This window comes from Cervus canadensis, chromosome 4 (genome assembly GCF_019320065.1).
Source record: "Cervus canadensis isolate Bull #8, Minnesota chromosome 4, ASM1932006v1, whole genome shotgun sequence".
Lineage (NCBI taxonomy): Eukaryota > Metazoa > Chordata > Mammalia > Artiodactyla > Cervidae > Cervus > Cervus canadensis.
Window position 1 is genome coordinate 26,755,362 of NC_057389.1, and position 16,705 is coordinate 26,772,066.

Sequence of the window (16,705 nt, forward strand, 5' to 3'; positions counted from 1 at the left end):
TTGCCATATAAACGCTGAAAGCTATTACAAATGTAAAATTATCTTTGTTCGTTATCCTATGTGACGAACTGTTTTGGTCAGAGCATGTCAAAATACGGTTATATAACAAAATTACCCCAAATCTCAATGGCTTTGAGTAGCAAGCAATTATCTTCAGGCTCACAGCCAGCATGGTTGACTATAGCCAAGTGTATCCAGCCTGGGCTCAGATGCAAGGCTCTTCTAAAGGTTTCAGGACAGTGAGCTTGGTTCCAGCTTGGGACTGAGTCCAGTTCTGCTGTGTCTCATCAATGGCCTGGGCAGGAGAGGCAGCAGCTACCTGGAACATGTCAGTCTCATGGCAGAGATCAGAAGCTCCCAAAGGGAAAAATAGGAAATGTAAGGCCTCTTAATTCTTAGGCTCAAAACATGTATATGATTATTTCAACCACATTTTATCAGTCAAAGCAAGTCAACTGAATGGTGGTAGTGAAGAGCAAAACATTTATTGACAATATTTTAATCTTTCATAGTGATCTAATTACTCCTCTGTAAATTTAGTTCCTCAGAGACATATAGTATATCTCTGAAAGGAGAGGAACAAGATTATTTCCAATATTATTTAAAAGGGCTCTGGAAAAATCCACATGCGTGAATTCCCTAAATGTTTGCAAAGCATAAGGACAAAACCAGTGCTTTCAAGCCTACTTCTCCCATCATCACTGCCACCATTTTGTCTTAATAGGGATTCTATTATAGAATTCTCATGAGGTTTTCAATCAGATCGTTTCTTAAAAAAAACAATTTATTTATTTATACTTTTGTCTGCCCTGAGTCTTCTTTGTTGCGTGCGGGTTTTCTCCAGCTGCAATGAGCAGTGGTTATTCTTCCTCGACAGGCTTTTCACTGTGGTGACTTCTCTTGTTAGAGAAGCCCATTGACATAGCATGGACTCTAGGCACGTGGGCTTCAGCAGTTGTGGCATGAGGGCTCAGTTGCCCCACATCACGTGGACTCTTCCTGGGTCAGGGATCGAACCCGTGTCTCCTGCGTTGGCGGGAGAGTTCTTAGCCACTGGACCACCAGGGAAGTCCCAATCAGATCAATTATGAGACAGAGACAGAGAGACAAAGAGAGAGAGAGAAGCCCTAGTCATTGCATAGAAATGCTATAATGTAAAAGTAGTCTCTTGACCATTGGAGAAAAAGCAAGATAAAAATTATGTTGTTTTGTATTATTTAAAGGATAAATATACATATTATTTTACCAAAGGTGTCGTCTTTGTGACATCTCACATTTAAAATTCACTTATAAATAAAATTTTTAGTACTGGCCCATGTTGACAAAGATCAGACATTTTACACTCTTACTAAAAGTCATCAATGATTTGAAGGCACATCTAGTATAGATGGGTTTCCTGGGTGGCTCAGTAGTAAAGAATCTGCCTGCCCACTACAGAAGACGCAGGCTTGGTCCCTGGGTCAGGAAGATCCCATGCAGAAGGGAATGGCTACCCCCTCCAGTATTGTTGCCTGGGAAATCCCACGGACAGAGAAGCCAGGAGGGCTACAGTCCATGGGGTCACAAAGAGTAGGACATGACGGAGCAATTAACACTTTCACTTGTGTTCACTTTCAATGGCATTTTAATGAATTTTGACATTTATATTATAAAACGCTATACAAAGTTTAATTACGAAAGTGGTTTTACCTTCTTGTTATATTCATAAGTGTGTCTATACCATTTTAGATTAAAGCTCTCTTGAAACATTCTTTTAATAGTAAGGTTAACTAATGATAATTTGTTAATTGATGATAAGGAGAATTAATTGAAATCTTCTCTGGAGAATGTATTTGATTTCCCTATTAGTTGGGTATTTTCTTGTTTGTTTCAAGAAACTATTCCACTAATAAAAGTTTCAAAAAAGGGAGCAGTGGCTTTTCAGGAAATGCATGTACTGGAACTGACTCTGAAATACGTCAGGACCTGAAGCCACTGTAGATACCAGCCGCTCTCCCCATCAGGCTCGAAGGTCATACAGCACCTGTTGCTACATGTGTTCACTCGGGGGCATGTGTAGCCTGTGGGCGGTGAGAAACAGGAACCCAAGGATAAATGCTTTCTGCCCCTGGATGCAGTTCTGAGATACTTTTTAGAAGATGCCTCAGAAGATCTTGGCTCCTGGTGGCTCAGAGAGTAAAGAATCTGCTCGTAATGCAGGAGACCCGAGTTCAATCCCAGGGTCAGGAAGATCATCTGGAGAAGGGCATGGCAATCCACTCCACTATTCTTGCTTGGAGAATCCCATGGACAGAGGAACCTGGAAGTCCCCAGTCCATGGGGTCCTACAGAGTTGGATACAACTGGGAGACTACCACTTTCACTTCTCATTTTTCACTTTTCCGAAGATCTTGGTCAGGTTGGGGATACATCATGCAAAGGACTATCTGCCTTGATGAGGCTTTTGCACTGGCATTTCCTCCTTTTCTTTTTAATGCATCTGGTCTCACACTTTTGCTCCTTGAGATGGTATTCCCCAAATAAACTGCCTGTGTGCCAGTGCTGGTCTAAGGCTTGGTTTTCAGAGGAGTATAGAGTAAGACAGATTTCTAGAGTCTTATATGAGCAGGTTCTATAAAGATCATCTAATCCACCTACATTTATTTGACTGGTTATGTTATACCTAAGATAGTAGTGAAGTTGGAGATGATCTCTAAATCCAAAGTGAGTGGTTCAGCGAAGGGATGGATTGTGAATTCGGGATTAGCAGATGCAAACTATTATATATAGAATGAATAAACAACAAGGTCTTACTGTAGAGCACAGGGAACTATATTAAAATCCTATAATAAACCATAATGGAAAGAATGAAAAAGAATATGCATGTACATTATATATAGAGTATATATATATATACACATAAATATATATATGTATGTTGGAGAAGGAAATGGCAACCCACTCCAGTATTCTTGCCTGAAGAATCCATGAACAGAGGAGCCTGTTAGGCTACATTCCATGGGGTCACAAGAGTTGGACATGACTTACTGACTGAACCACCACCACCATCATACATGTTATATGCATATATGTATAACCGAATCACTTTACTATACAACAGAAACTAATGCAACATTGTAAATCAACTATACTTTAATAAAAACTAAATTTTAAAAAGTTCAGGACTAATCTCCATTCCATTTACTGTAACAGTAGCCACCAAAATTGCTCCTGCCCTTAACAGGAACATCTACTGATACTATCAAGATGGAAGTAGGCTCCAATCTCCCTCTCTCTCTTTTTCTATAGATCCCACAGCCTTAAGGGACAAAGAGACCCTCACTCAGGACATACAGTTCTCAGTGAGATTGTGAGATTATAGTTTAGGATGAAGGACCTCTAAAAGAGAGAAGAAAAAACAACATATGAACAATAAAATTCATATTGAGTTTTATTCAAGTAGAGGAGAGGAAGGGCTTCCATGGTAGCTCAGCTGGTAAAATCCATCTGCAATGCAGGAGACCCCAGTTTGATCCCTGGGTTGGGAAGATCCACTGGAGGAGGTCATGGCAACAGACTCCAGTATTCTTGCCTGGAGAATCCCCACAGAGAAGAGCAGCCTGGCAGGCTACAGTCCATGGGGTCACCAAGAGTCGGACACAACTGAGTGACTAAACACACACACACACACACACACAAAGGAGAGGAAAATTAGAAGGTGAGGATAATAGTTGTTAAACAAGACAACGTGGATATTTGAAATGGAGAAAATTAGAAGGGAGGCTGGAGAGCATTTTAGGTTGAGTAGGTAAAAAAGAGAACTGGGAGACAAGACAAGATGGTTGGATGGTCAGTTAACCACAAAATGCTTGCTGCCATGTATTTTCCAAAGTATCCTTTTCCAGTTATTAGAACAGAGACAATCATTTCAGGTTTGTGCACTGAACACTTGCAAATGAAATCTGCCCTCCTGAGAAGCATTTACTAGAAACTGTCAGATTAGCAGTGGAAAGTTTTAATTCAGACAATAGCTACACAAGGATACATGAATGGTTCTTTTGTTACTATATACTCACTTACAAAATGTGTTAACAACCTATTTTTTTTTTAATTTCCTGATTTATAGGTAAGTTCATGAGGCCTTTCATGGACTTGGATGTCAGATATTTAACCTCGCTTTATTCAAAATGGATTCTGTATAAATAACAGTAAGAGAATGGGAGAGACATAACAGGATGCAGGTTGGCTGCTCCTTTGAAGTATCTGCTGAGAGGCCTCCAGACTGGCCTTCCTTTCCCATCCTCAGATGCCCAGCAAGGTCTCCATGACCTGAAGCTTTCTGGCAGCCCATACCTTCCCAAGGAAGTGCCAGATAGACCTACGGGGCTCAATGCTCACCATACCTTTATTATAAAACTGAGATTCTCACTACTAAACACCCTGGGCCAACAGTCCCCCTGGAATATCTTCTAACCTGTCTTCTGCATTCTGAGGATTCACAATTATAAACTTGGAAATTAACCTCAGAGCTGATACCCCAGCACCTTCTATACTCTCCTCTGATCTGGAAGATAGCTACATCCTTAGCTCACTCTCCCCAACACCTACCAATTTCTCTTAATCTCTCAATTTTATCTTTTATCTTCTATGGAAAGTGAAAGTGAAATTGCTCAGTCATGTCCGACTCTTTGCGACCCCATGAACTGTAGCCTACCAGGCTCCTCCATCCATGGGATTTTCCAGGCAAGAATACTGGAGTGGGTTGCCATTTCCTTCTCCAGGAGATCGTCCCCTCCCAGGGATCAAACCCGGGTCTCCCGCATTGCAGGCAGACGCTTTACCGTCTGAGCCACCAGGGAAGTCTTATCGTCTATGGATTCTCATCTAAAACTTTAATTTAAAAATTTTTCTCTGTAAGTCACTTATTCTAATACTCCTTGATATTATGGTTCATTACATAGTAGTTTCAAGCTCCAATCTCATACACTCCATATATTTTGAGACCAGACCTCCAAATTTCACTTGCTAGGATATAAACTCGACAGCAACAGAGCGCTAGTATTATTCACTGCCTCATCTAGTGCCCAGAGTAGAGGTCAACACGAATGCTTAACGAATACCTGGTAAATGGATGGATTTATCCTTCAATTCCGCACATGGCCCAGTTCTGTATTTTGTGCATAAGTAATCCTTTATAAACATTGTTGAATCAAACTTACCCAATAAAGAGCTGCTTGGCTCTAAAACATGGGACCTAGAATTTTATAAATTTGAGTTATATGCCACTAAGAACAAATTTTAAGTAGTTTCCTGACCTTTTAAAAACCACATAATAAAGACATCTCTTCCTGACATGGGATTTTTTTCTCCCATGAACTTCCCTAATGAGGCCTGACCCATACCATCTGATGCCAGGGCCAATAATTATAAACCTTAAGCCAAAAATCACCCTTCAGAAATGTAATCACCTTGTTTTTAGAAGTGAGGGCACCATGATCAAAAAAGCCAGGCTTCAACTCTTTTGCCTTCCATTGCAGTGTCTTCTACAAAAATCTGTTTTAGAGTATAGAAAAGGAAAAATGTGGGGGAAAAAATCATAGCATGGAATTACAGAATCTGGACCTCTTAACCAAACCTACAGATGTCTGTTTACAGAGAACAAGAACTATAAAATAGCAATAAATAGAAAAGAGGAAACCATGATTATGGGCTTATTATGCTCTATTCTAACCAGCTGAATCAATCTGACACACAGCAATGGTTGAAAAGATCCACAACCAACCCTGAAAAAGTAAAAAATATAACTGAACCTTGAACAATGTGGGGAGAAGGGTGCTAACCCTCTAGACAGTCAAGAATCTAAGTATAATATATAGTCAGCCCTTCATATCTGTGGTTCCTCAATATCTTCAGATCCTTCAAATCCACAATTCTGCATCTGAATACTCAACCAACTGCAGATTGTGTAGTAGTATATTATATACTATTGAAAAAATCCCCTTATAAGTGGACCTGCATGTTCAACCCCATGTTGTTCGAGAGTCTACTATACCATGAACTATAAATTGTATTGTTACCATTCCTTAGGAAACATCTTCTCTTCTCACTGCTAGTTAACAGCCAAAATTCTGTTTTCTCTTTCTCTTAAAAAAAATACACATATATAAAACATACACGTGTGTACATACACATATACACATACACTGATGTATATACTAATTTTGGTCAGTCATTTGTGGTCTATTCAGATGTGATGGTATTATTTTGAGATTCTGGTACTTTATGTACCAAATCCCCTTGGAAAGATCCAAGGTAAATCCTGGATTACACAAATTCATTATTAAGTGAATTTTCTATGTGACCGAGTAGAATTTTATATTTCACACATTTATATTTACATTTAATTAAAAATCTCCCTCTTAAATGGAAACCAGTATAGAAATGAAAATGAAGGAAAATTTCTATTTAAAATATTTTATTGTTCCATGGACAATAAAATCTTATTTCTTTTTAAAAAATATTTCTATTTATTAGTTGATTTATTTGGCTGTGCTGGGTCTTAGTTATGGCATGCAGGATCTTTAGTTGTGGCATACAAACCCTTAGTTGTGACATGTGAGATCTAGTTTCCTGACCGGGCCCTGCATTGGGAGCACAGAGATTAAGCCACTGGATCACCATGGAACTCTCAAGAAAAGCCCATTTCTTATTAAATCTATAATTTCTTTCTCATTATCTTTCTGTAGTCAAGCTTGTGTGTATATATATGTATATTTTTAATTAATCACAGAAGGTAGTTATGTTTTCTGAAAAATTCCTTCTTTATATCAAATCATCCAGCTAGATTTCAGTCTTTTAATGAGTTTGTATTCACAGTGATCTAGTAACTTAAGGAAACTAGATCACCTGAGTGCCTACACTGTGATGGACATGCTTTTATTTCTTCAGTAAACACTTATTAAGCCTTTAGGAATCCAGCCCTGTCCTAGGTACTGGCAGGTGGAGAGAGAAAGTAGATGGTCATGCCTCTGCTATGATGGGGCTTACTCTCTATAGGCAGACAGACTGGGGGGTGGGGGGTGGGGACAGTGGTAGGTTAGTGAAAGAAAGACAGACAAATAGAAGGAAGGAGAAGAGAGAGATAAGAGGCAAGAAAAAAAATAGTAATTCCAAACAGTGATACATGAAAAGAATATGAAAGTCGCTCAGTGTGTCCAACTCTTTGCAACCCCATGGACTATAGTCCATGGAATTCTGCAGGCCAGAATGCCGGGGTGGGTAGCCATTCCCTTCTCCAGGGAATCTTCCCAAACCAGGGATCGAACCCAAGTCTCCCGCATTGCAGGTGGATTCTTTACCGTCTGAGCCACCAGGGAAGCCGAGTGATACATAGAGTGAAAAAAACATTCCAACGGGATAGAGTGACTGGGAATATGCATGTCTTTTTTAAAGTATATTTCAGAGGAAGCCCCTTGGAGTAGGAGACATTTGATTCTATATCTGAAAGGTGAAAAGAAACTAAATGTACAAAGATCAACATTCTAGGCAGAGGGACCAACAGTACAATCGTTCTGAGATCTTGAGATCTCTGAAAACATGCTTTGATACAAAATGATGTTACATTTACATTAATATGCACTCTATAAAGACCTGATACTATAGTAAAGGAAAAAGTTAAGCAAGATAACATTTTATTAAGAATACAAAATCTTCAATCAAAAGTTTTATCACCAGATTTTCAGATTGTGTAAAAACTAAAACTAGATTTTCACATCATTTCACAAATTAAAATACTCAAACATCAGTGTTTAGAATATGATTATTTGAAAAAGAATCTGTAGACATTTTATTTGTTCTATTTTCAAAATCTTCCTAGACAGGATAGACAGCTACTACATGTAATATGTGTGAAATGAATAAGGTACACGTGACCTTTGCAATAAAAAGGTCTGAGATTTTATGTAATTACAGGCATGCTGAATGAGCACATTAGAATAATGTACCACTGTCATCAAATCATATTTTCATATACATGTGTAATCTATTTTGCACAATGGTTTCAGCTCATTGTGTATGTAATTAAATTGTAAGGTGCACTAAGAGCTGCTGCTGAGTTGAAATTTTGTTTTTGCAGTTTAAAGAATGGGATGAAAACATAGTCTTGTGAATATCAAAGTACTTTTTGAAACAATTAAATCTCATCAAAGAGGTCTCCTGGACTACTATTTCTTAGAGTTTCTAAGGACATGTTTTCAGCTGGGCCATGATCCTTTTTCGGCATCTCAGGTAGTGGAGGATTAAGCCTAGAGTAAAAAGAAAAAAATCAAAATAATTTTATTTTGAAAACCTACATATAGAATAAAAGAAAATTTTAAGAGACACATAAGTGAAATAAAAGTTGAACCCTGCTTCCAAACTGTTGCATTAACATAAAGATAAATGAAAGGAATTTAATTTTTTTAACTGCTTTGGAATTAATCTGCCTCTTTTCTGAGATAATGAAAATTCACAGACCTTACAACAATATTCATAATTAAGGTCAAGAAATAAGATATCCTCTAATGCTGTATTTTTATGCCAAGATACAGAAGGTTTCTCAATCCATTTCTTTAATAGTTTCAAAACAATTTACATTTTCCTTCAGCTCCTTTAAATTCTAACTATGAACATGCATTTGAAGCTCAACAGCAGGAAGTTCTGATCACATAAATTTCTTTTAGGGGTCATTCAATTGTACCTGTGTGTATAATGCCTTCCTGTATTAGCAGCTGTTGATGAAATGCTGTTGGTCCACATTCATTTACTGAATCTACATATCTTCATTTAGTGAGTGAATTTCTTCAGTTTCAGTACTGCAGTTACCGTATCAATGGACTGACCTCTATATTTACATAAATATTCTCTGAGTCCTAGGGTAAAAGGCATGATCACTAACTCATAATTGGTCTTAAAAGTGGTGAACTGGAGGGTAACAGCTTAATCAAATGAAGAGCTTAGGAATGTATGTTTATGCCCTTGTATGAACCTTGTCAGAATCAACCCAGTAATATGCAAAGAAATACCCACATTTCCAACCACAAAGGCAGAAGACAGCAGTTTGGTATAGCTAAAAAAGAACAGGATTTGAAGTCAGGACTCATAGGTAGAAATCCAGGTCTATTTCTTATTAGCTACATGACTTCAGGCAAGTTATTTAACCTAACTGGACCTCTGTTCTCTCACCTGTAAAACTGAAATAATAACACCTGCCTCAGAGGTGGTCTAAAGATTAAATGAGATATTATCAATGAAAATGCTTATAAATTCCTACAAAATATTTGGAAACTATTATTTTTAGCCCTTGATACAACATAAACTACAAAAGCACTCCTGCTAACAGCTTCTTTAATTTAAAAGAATAATCACCTAAAAATCCCCAAATGTTGAGTATGTTTAGACGAGTATTTCCAAAAGCCTGTACTCATACTTAGCTGTACAGATTGCTAAAGATGAATCCTCTACAGAGTCCTCCTTGGCCTCATGACTGCATGCAATTAACCATGGCTGGCTGCCACTAGATCTGGGACAGCTCTGTCTTATCCTGAGCAAGCCAAGTTCAGACAACATAACCCTCACAGCAATGCTGAGGTGCTAGGCATTAGTGCATTCTCAAGATGACACGTACTACCCTCTGGGAGAATCAGTGTTAAAATTAACAACAAATACTGACATAATTACTGTAACATGTAATTAAATTTCTGAAAATATATTCTATAGAAGGAGAAAATTATACAGTACAGAACAAAAGCATAATTATTACATGTATAAGTTCTCAATGTCAACTCAAAACACATTACACATTTTTGTTTAGGCCTAAATGTCTTAGAATTGCTTTTTTTTCTAGCAAAAGAGAGAGTTGAATTATTTCAATTAAAAAGTCATACATGGAAAAACCTCTGTAACTTTATTCATCGTCTAGACACTGTATAAGCACAACACAGACAGCCATCAATTTAGTTTAAAACAAAGAAAGCAGAATAGGACAAAGGGACTACTCTGAAGTGACAAGTTTGAAGGAAATTTATCCGTTTCTCCATTTCAGATTTTTATCTCTTTATAGCCATGAGGAGCCCAGGAAATAGATTTTGACTCTTTTGTTCTTAGTATCTAGTACATAGTAGGTGCTCAGTGAAAGGTGGTTCATGAATGGAGATCACTGTTCTACAGATTTCATATCTGTGGTAAGGGAAGAGAATAAATTTAGAACTCTCCCACACCCAGATAAAAAGTTTAATCATTTTTATAAGTAACACATGTTTATTAAAAGACTTTATAAAAATTCTGAAAAGCATGAAAAAGAAAATTAAAATGTCCATCATCCTGCTTTGCATTATTTATGTTTTCATGTTTTTCTTTACAAATATGAGATCATATATATAATTTTTTTTTGCAGCTAAATGTTTTTACTCTAAAATATATTATCAATATTTCTGCATGTTGAAAAATATAGATCTATTGTTGCTGTTGTTGCTTTTTTTGCTCAGTTGTGTCTGGCTCTTTGCAACTTCATGGACTGCAGCACACCATATTTCCCTGTCCTTCATCATCTCCTGAAGCTTGCTCAAACTCACGTCCATTGAGTCAGTGATGCCATCCAGCCATCTTATCCTCTGTCATCCCCTTCTCCTCCTGCCTTCTTTCCCAGCATCAGGGTCTTTCCTAATGAGTTAGCTTTCTCAATAGATGGCCAAAGGATTGGAACTTCAGCTTCAGCATCAGTCCTTCCAATGAACACCCAGGACTGATTTCCTTTAGGATTGACTTGTTGGATCTCCTTGCAGTCCAAGGGACTCTCAAAAGTCTTCTCCAACACCACAGCTCAAGCTAAAAAACATCAACTGTTTGGCATTCAGCCTTCTTTATGGTCTAACTTTCACATCTATACATGAATACTGGAAAAACCATAGCTTTGACTAGATGGACCTTTGTTGGCAAAGTAAAGTCTCTGCTCTTTAATATGCTGTCTAGGCTTGTCATATCTTTTCTTCCAAGGAGCAAGCATCTTTTAATTTCGTGCCTGCAATCAACATCTGCAGTGATTTTGGAGCCTAAGAAAATAAAGTCTCTCACTATTTCCATTGTTTCCCCATCTATTTGCCATGAAGTGATGGGACCAGATGCCATGATCTTAGTTTTCTGAATATTGAGTTTTAAGTCAACTTTTTCACTCTCCTCTTTCACTTTCATCAAGAGGCTCTTTAGTTCTTCACTTTCTGCCATAAGGGTGGTGTCATCTGCATATCTGAGGTTATTGATATTTCTCCCGGCAATCTTGATTCCAGCTTGTGCTTCGTTCAGCCCAGCATTTCACATGATGTACTCTGCATATAAGTAAAATAAGCACAGTGACAATATACAGCCTTGACGTACTCCTTTCCCAATTTGGAACCAGTCTGTTGTTCCATGTCCAGTTCTAACTATTGCTTCTTGACCTGCATACAGGTTTCTCAGGAGGCAGGTGAGGTGGTCTAGTATTCCATCTCTTTAAGAATGTTCCACAGTTTGTTGTGATCCACACAGTCAAAGGCTTTGGTGTAGTCAATGAAGCAGATGTTTTTCTGGAACTCTCTTGCCTTTTTGATGACCCAATGGATGTTGCCAATTTGATCTCTGGTTCTTCTGCCTTTTCTAAATCCAGCTTGAACATCTGGAAGTTCTTTGTTCACATACTGTTAGAGCCTCACTTGGAGAATTTTGAGCTTTACTTTGCTAGGGTGTGAGATGAGTGCAATTGTGTGGTAGTTTGAACATTCTTTGGCATTGCCTTTCCTTGGGATTGGAATGAAAACTGTCCTTTTCCAGTTGTGTGGCCACTGCTGAGCTTTCCATATTTGCTGGCATATTAAGTGCAGCACTTTAACAGCATCATCTTTTAAGATTTGAATAGCTCAGTTGAAATTCCATCACCTCCACTATACTCACCATTAATTTTAAATTGTTTGTACTAACAATTAATCCACTGATGACTATTTGGGTTGGTTCCATTTCTTAATGCTCTTGTAAATAGTACGACAATTAAAATCCTTATACCCATATCTTAGCATATTTATCATACTATTTTTTCATGAGCATGCTTATTCTAAACACTCATGCTAAGAGGTGAAATCTGAAAGCAAATAACTCAGAGAACCTGTATCTAAAGTCTTAATAGAAAGTGAGCTAAACAAATATTTTTAAAATTGAGAGTTCCTCTATTTCTAATTAAATTGCAACCATTAGTTATGGCCCACTTTAAATTCTAAATCTTCCATGAAGACTTGTTTCTTTTCTTTTTTTGTTTTTACTTTCCAAATTGAGGTTAGTTTTTATTTTCTCTGATCATTTAAAGTACCTAATGTCTGCATCCAATATTTCAATACATAGTTTATCATTTAATCAATACTTAAGTATGTACTATGATCAGCTCACTGTGTTAGGGAAATATATCAAATTTGATAAAGGTTACACATAATTTCTGTCCCTCAGGAAGCTTTCAGTTAAACTTTTTACTTTCTCCATTTTTTTTTCAAATATGTTTTTTCATCCTCAACATTTTATAAGTAGCTTTAAGGCAAGGATTGTAATATAATTTGTTCACAAAATTCCTTTAGGAATGTTATAAACAATATATTAAGACTTAGGATTCAAGTATATTTTTAGTTTTTATGGACAACATGGTTCAACAGGAAGAATTCTGGATCCAAGGTTGGGAGATCTTTATTTATGCTTTATCACATTTAAGGTTTTGGTCAGGTGATGGCACACTTCTGGATCTCAGTGTCTTAATTTAAATTGTAGAAAGTTAGGGTTACTATAAAAGATCTTGGAGTTCCTTTAGTCCCTAAATTCTGAGACAGTTATGCTCAAATAGACTACTTTGCAAAATACAAGCTCTCAATAATACCTGTGGAATCAATGAAAACTATGAATTAAAAAGGAAAGGTTAATGACAGAATAAGAAATCATCATTGCACAGTTAAAGGCTAAAGTATAAGGACTTTTCAAATAAAGTGAATAAATGAAGCTTCTCTAGAACATGACAGCCTTATTAAAAAATGGCTATAGCCTCAATAATATAGTTGCAGAGAGTTCTATGTTTTATAACTTGATTTCACACTGCATTTAAACACACACACACACACACACACACACACGAACTTGAATCAAACTGCATTGAAAAGTTTTTTTAAAGTTTAGTCACTCAGTTGTGTCCGACTCTTTGCGACCCCATGGACTATAGACTACCAGGCTTCTCCGTCCACTGGATTTCACAGGCAAGAATACTGGAGTGGGTGGCCATTTCCTTCTCCAGAGGATCTTCCAACCCAGGGATCGAAACCTGGTCTCTCACATTGTAGGCAGACTCTTTACCGTCTGAGCCACCAGGGAAGTCAAACTGTATTACCACCATCTAATTAATAGTGTAGATCAAAAGTTAGACTGGCACAAGAATTATTCATCCTGGGAAAGCTTCCCTAAAATGTTAGAATGAATAATTGACTTTCTCTTTTAAATTTCTGGGAGTTGGATTACCAACAACTTTTAAAATGATATTTCTAGGTATTGGCTCATTTTGTAAAGAAATTTTCTCAGTCAAGTTTAACATTGATATCAGCATGGCTGTAATATCAGTCTTTTCTTATCAAATGAGAACCATTAGTATCGTTGAGTGAATTACTTGCATTTTATAACATATTCTGAAAACAATATTTCTGAAAAAATGTCAACGTGCCAATTTGAGCAGACGGAGAGGTTCAGGAAATGTGTAATGATTGACGGCATTATGACACTTGAAAAATTATTCTCCTTTGACTATGACATGAACAACGGTTCTAAAGTCAAAAACTAAAAGTCAATTTGTATGTGGGCTAACTGGAGAAGGAAATGGCAACCCACTTCAGTATTCTTGCCTAAGAAATCCTATGGACAGAAGAGCTTGGTGGGCTATGGTCATGGTGCTGCAAAAGAGTCAGACATGACTTACTGACTAAACAAGAACAAACTGTACACGATACACATAAAATCCAATTCCAGGTGAATTAAACAATTAAATGAGAAAAGGCAAAACTTTAAAGCATTTAGAAGAAAATAAAGGAAAATATGTTCAGGATCTTAGGATAGAGATGTTCTTTTTTTTAAAGCAGAAAGTGAAACCATGAAGATAAAGAGAGATAAATTCAATTACATTAGAAGAATAAGAAATAAGTACAAACATTTTAAAGAGATGGAAGAAATCACAAATTGAGAGGAAATATTGCAACATATGCTCACAAAGGATTATTATCCAAAGGTACAAACAATTAAAAAAAACAACAACATAATTTAAAAGTATATGCCAAAGACTACAGAAACTTCCAAGAAGAGGGAACAGTGGGGCCAAATAAGCATATGATAATTATCTCAACTTCATTAGAAACCAAGGAAGTTTCAACCAAGCAAATGAAAAACAGTAAAAAGTATTTTACGCCAGATTAGCAAAAACAAAAATGTCCAACAATAGCAAAGATCACAGAGAACAGGAAATGACAAGATGAATTACTACTGGCTGGAGTGTAAACATTTAAAACCACTTTAGATAACAATTTGGCAATAACTGTCCAGGTATATGAAGATTTATGTACTTATAACCAGGAATTCTGCTCTAGTTACATACTCTGGCAAATATTTGCATATGCGTGTCAGGAGATAGTGCACAAATGTGCATTGTCTATAATAGTGAAAAACTGAAAACTACCCAAACGTCTCTCTACAGAAAAATGAGCAGGAAAATTATAGAGTTTTCACACTATGGCATACGCACATGCATGAGTCTCAAACATGAGATGTTGAGCAAAAAACAAGGCACAAAATAATACACAATATGATTCTATCTACTTAAAGTCAAAAACATGTAAAACTATATAATGTTACACTTTGAACACTGATATGTATGTATCTGTGTATGCACATAATAGTTTGGTATCTTATTTGTTCTTTCATTACAATGCTCTCAGATTTCAGAGTCTTGTAATTTTGGCTGGTGTGAAGATGGTGACCCAGAAGGGGCAAGTTGCGTACTGTGCATAAAGGGTTCTATTTCAGTTATAATGAGTCAGTCTGAAGTGACCAAATGATACCTAAATAGAGACAGATGCTGAGTAGGTAAATGCTTATAATATATAAGCGTATAAATGTAGAGCTCAGGGGAGATGACTGGACTACATGTACAGAGATAGCAGTCACTGTCATATTGCTGGCCGCTAAAGACAAATGAGCTGAAGAGATGTTCAAATGAGTTGAAGAGACTCCCAGAGAGAGTACCAGAGACAAAAAGTTTGGTATAGAATTCTGTGCATGTGTGCGTGCTCAGTCATGTCCGACTCTTTGAGACCCCACGGACTGTAGCGTGTCAGACTCCTCTGTCCCTGGGATTTCCCAGGCAAGAATACTGGAGTGGGTTGCTAGTTCCTTCTTCCAGGGGATCTCCCAACCCAGGGATCAAACCCATGTCTCCTGCACTGACACATGGGTTCTTTAGCACTGGAGCAACGTGGGAAGCCCTATAGAATCCCAGGAAATGTGAAAATTGCAGAGGCAGATGGCAAGAGAGAAAGATGAATAAAAGATTGAAATAGAATGATTCAAAAGATATGGGGAGAATCAGGGAAGACAGTTGTTGCAGAAGCCAAGAACCTAGTTTATTTTGTGTGCTCACAGCTTGTGCTATTCCCATTTGCCACCCAAAATGCTGGGTTTCTATACAGCTTTGACTGCTGAATCCATAGACACACGTTAGGTAAATTATTTCACCCACCAAGAATTCGTATCTGGACTTGAAAAGAATAATCTGGAAGGATGTTGCTATGCTAGTGATTCATTATAGACAAGAAGAACAGACAATGTTTTCTTTTGGGAGGAAAGGTCTTAAACCCTCAGACTGCAGCCATCACAGCAAAAATCTAGCAAAATGGCCAATGGTCAGTGCCTGCCTGGCCACCAATGTAGAGCATTCTGAAGTAGCTCTTTCTCTCACATTATGAGGAAAGTTATATCTATATCTATCTATCTATAAACAGAGAGAGAGAGCGCGCTTTCCTTTACTACCAACTTGCATCCACCCATCTCATCTTTGACTCTGCTCTGGGACTGGGGCAAAGGTCAGATGTGCAGCAGGGGTGAAGATGAGAGATGCAGTAAGGGCAGTGCAATGGAGACAAACAGAACTGAGCACTGGCTGGGACATACGTTACTTGGTAATAGTAAAAGTCAAGTACTTAACGGGTTATTTTTCAGAATGTAACAAATCAAACCATCACCAAAATGACGACAAAAAACAGGCAAGTTCAAGTATTAGGTACTTGCTACTATTAAGTAACTAGGCAGCTATCATACTGGCCTTAACAGAGTTGCCATTATGGAACAAACTCAATCAGAGAAACATCTTTTAAATGCAAAAGTTATAAATAATGGGCTTAAAGATTTGATATCACCAAAGTTACCACTGTATTTTCAAGTTAAATATTAGTATTTTAAAAAATATTTGAGCTTCAAATAAATGGGAAAATAGCTACCCATTTCTAGTTGACCTTATAAAAGCCAAAAGTGTCTCCTAAAGAAATTAACATACTGAAGTCATCAGGATTCAGTAAAACAAGTATTGAACATTGTCTGGAATTCAACAGGCCTAGACAGCATTTCACTGGTCTGAGAAAATGAAAAGAAGCTGAAG

The 16,705-nt window shown here is 37.3% G+C and overlaps 1 protein-coding gene across 4 annotated transcripts in view; it reads right to left on the minus strand.

Annotated features, from left to right (window-relative positions):
* Nucleotides 1-7,653: 7,653 nt before the first annotated feature.
* XRCC4 (X-ray repair cross complementing 4) overlaps nt 7,654-16,705 on the minus strand; it is a 291,089-nt gene continuing 282,037 nt past the window's right edge. For 3 of the 4 annotated variants that reach the window (XM_043464727.1, XM_043464722.1, XM_043464723.1), the window contains one exon: nt 7,654-8,282. In XM_043464727.1, coding sequence (XP_043320662.1) covers nt 8,171-8,282 — 112 coding nt within the window. In that variant the 3' untranslated portion in view covers nt 7,654-8,170. The remainder of the gene's footprint in view (nt 8,283-16,705) is intronic. The other variant, XM_043464724.1, reaches the window with a different exon arrangement.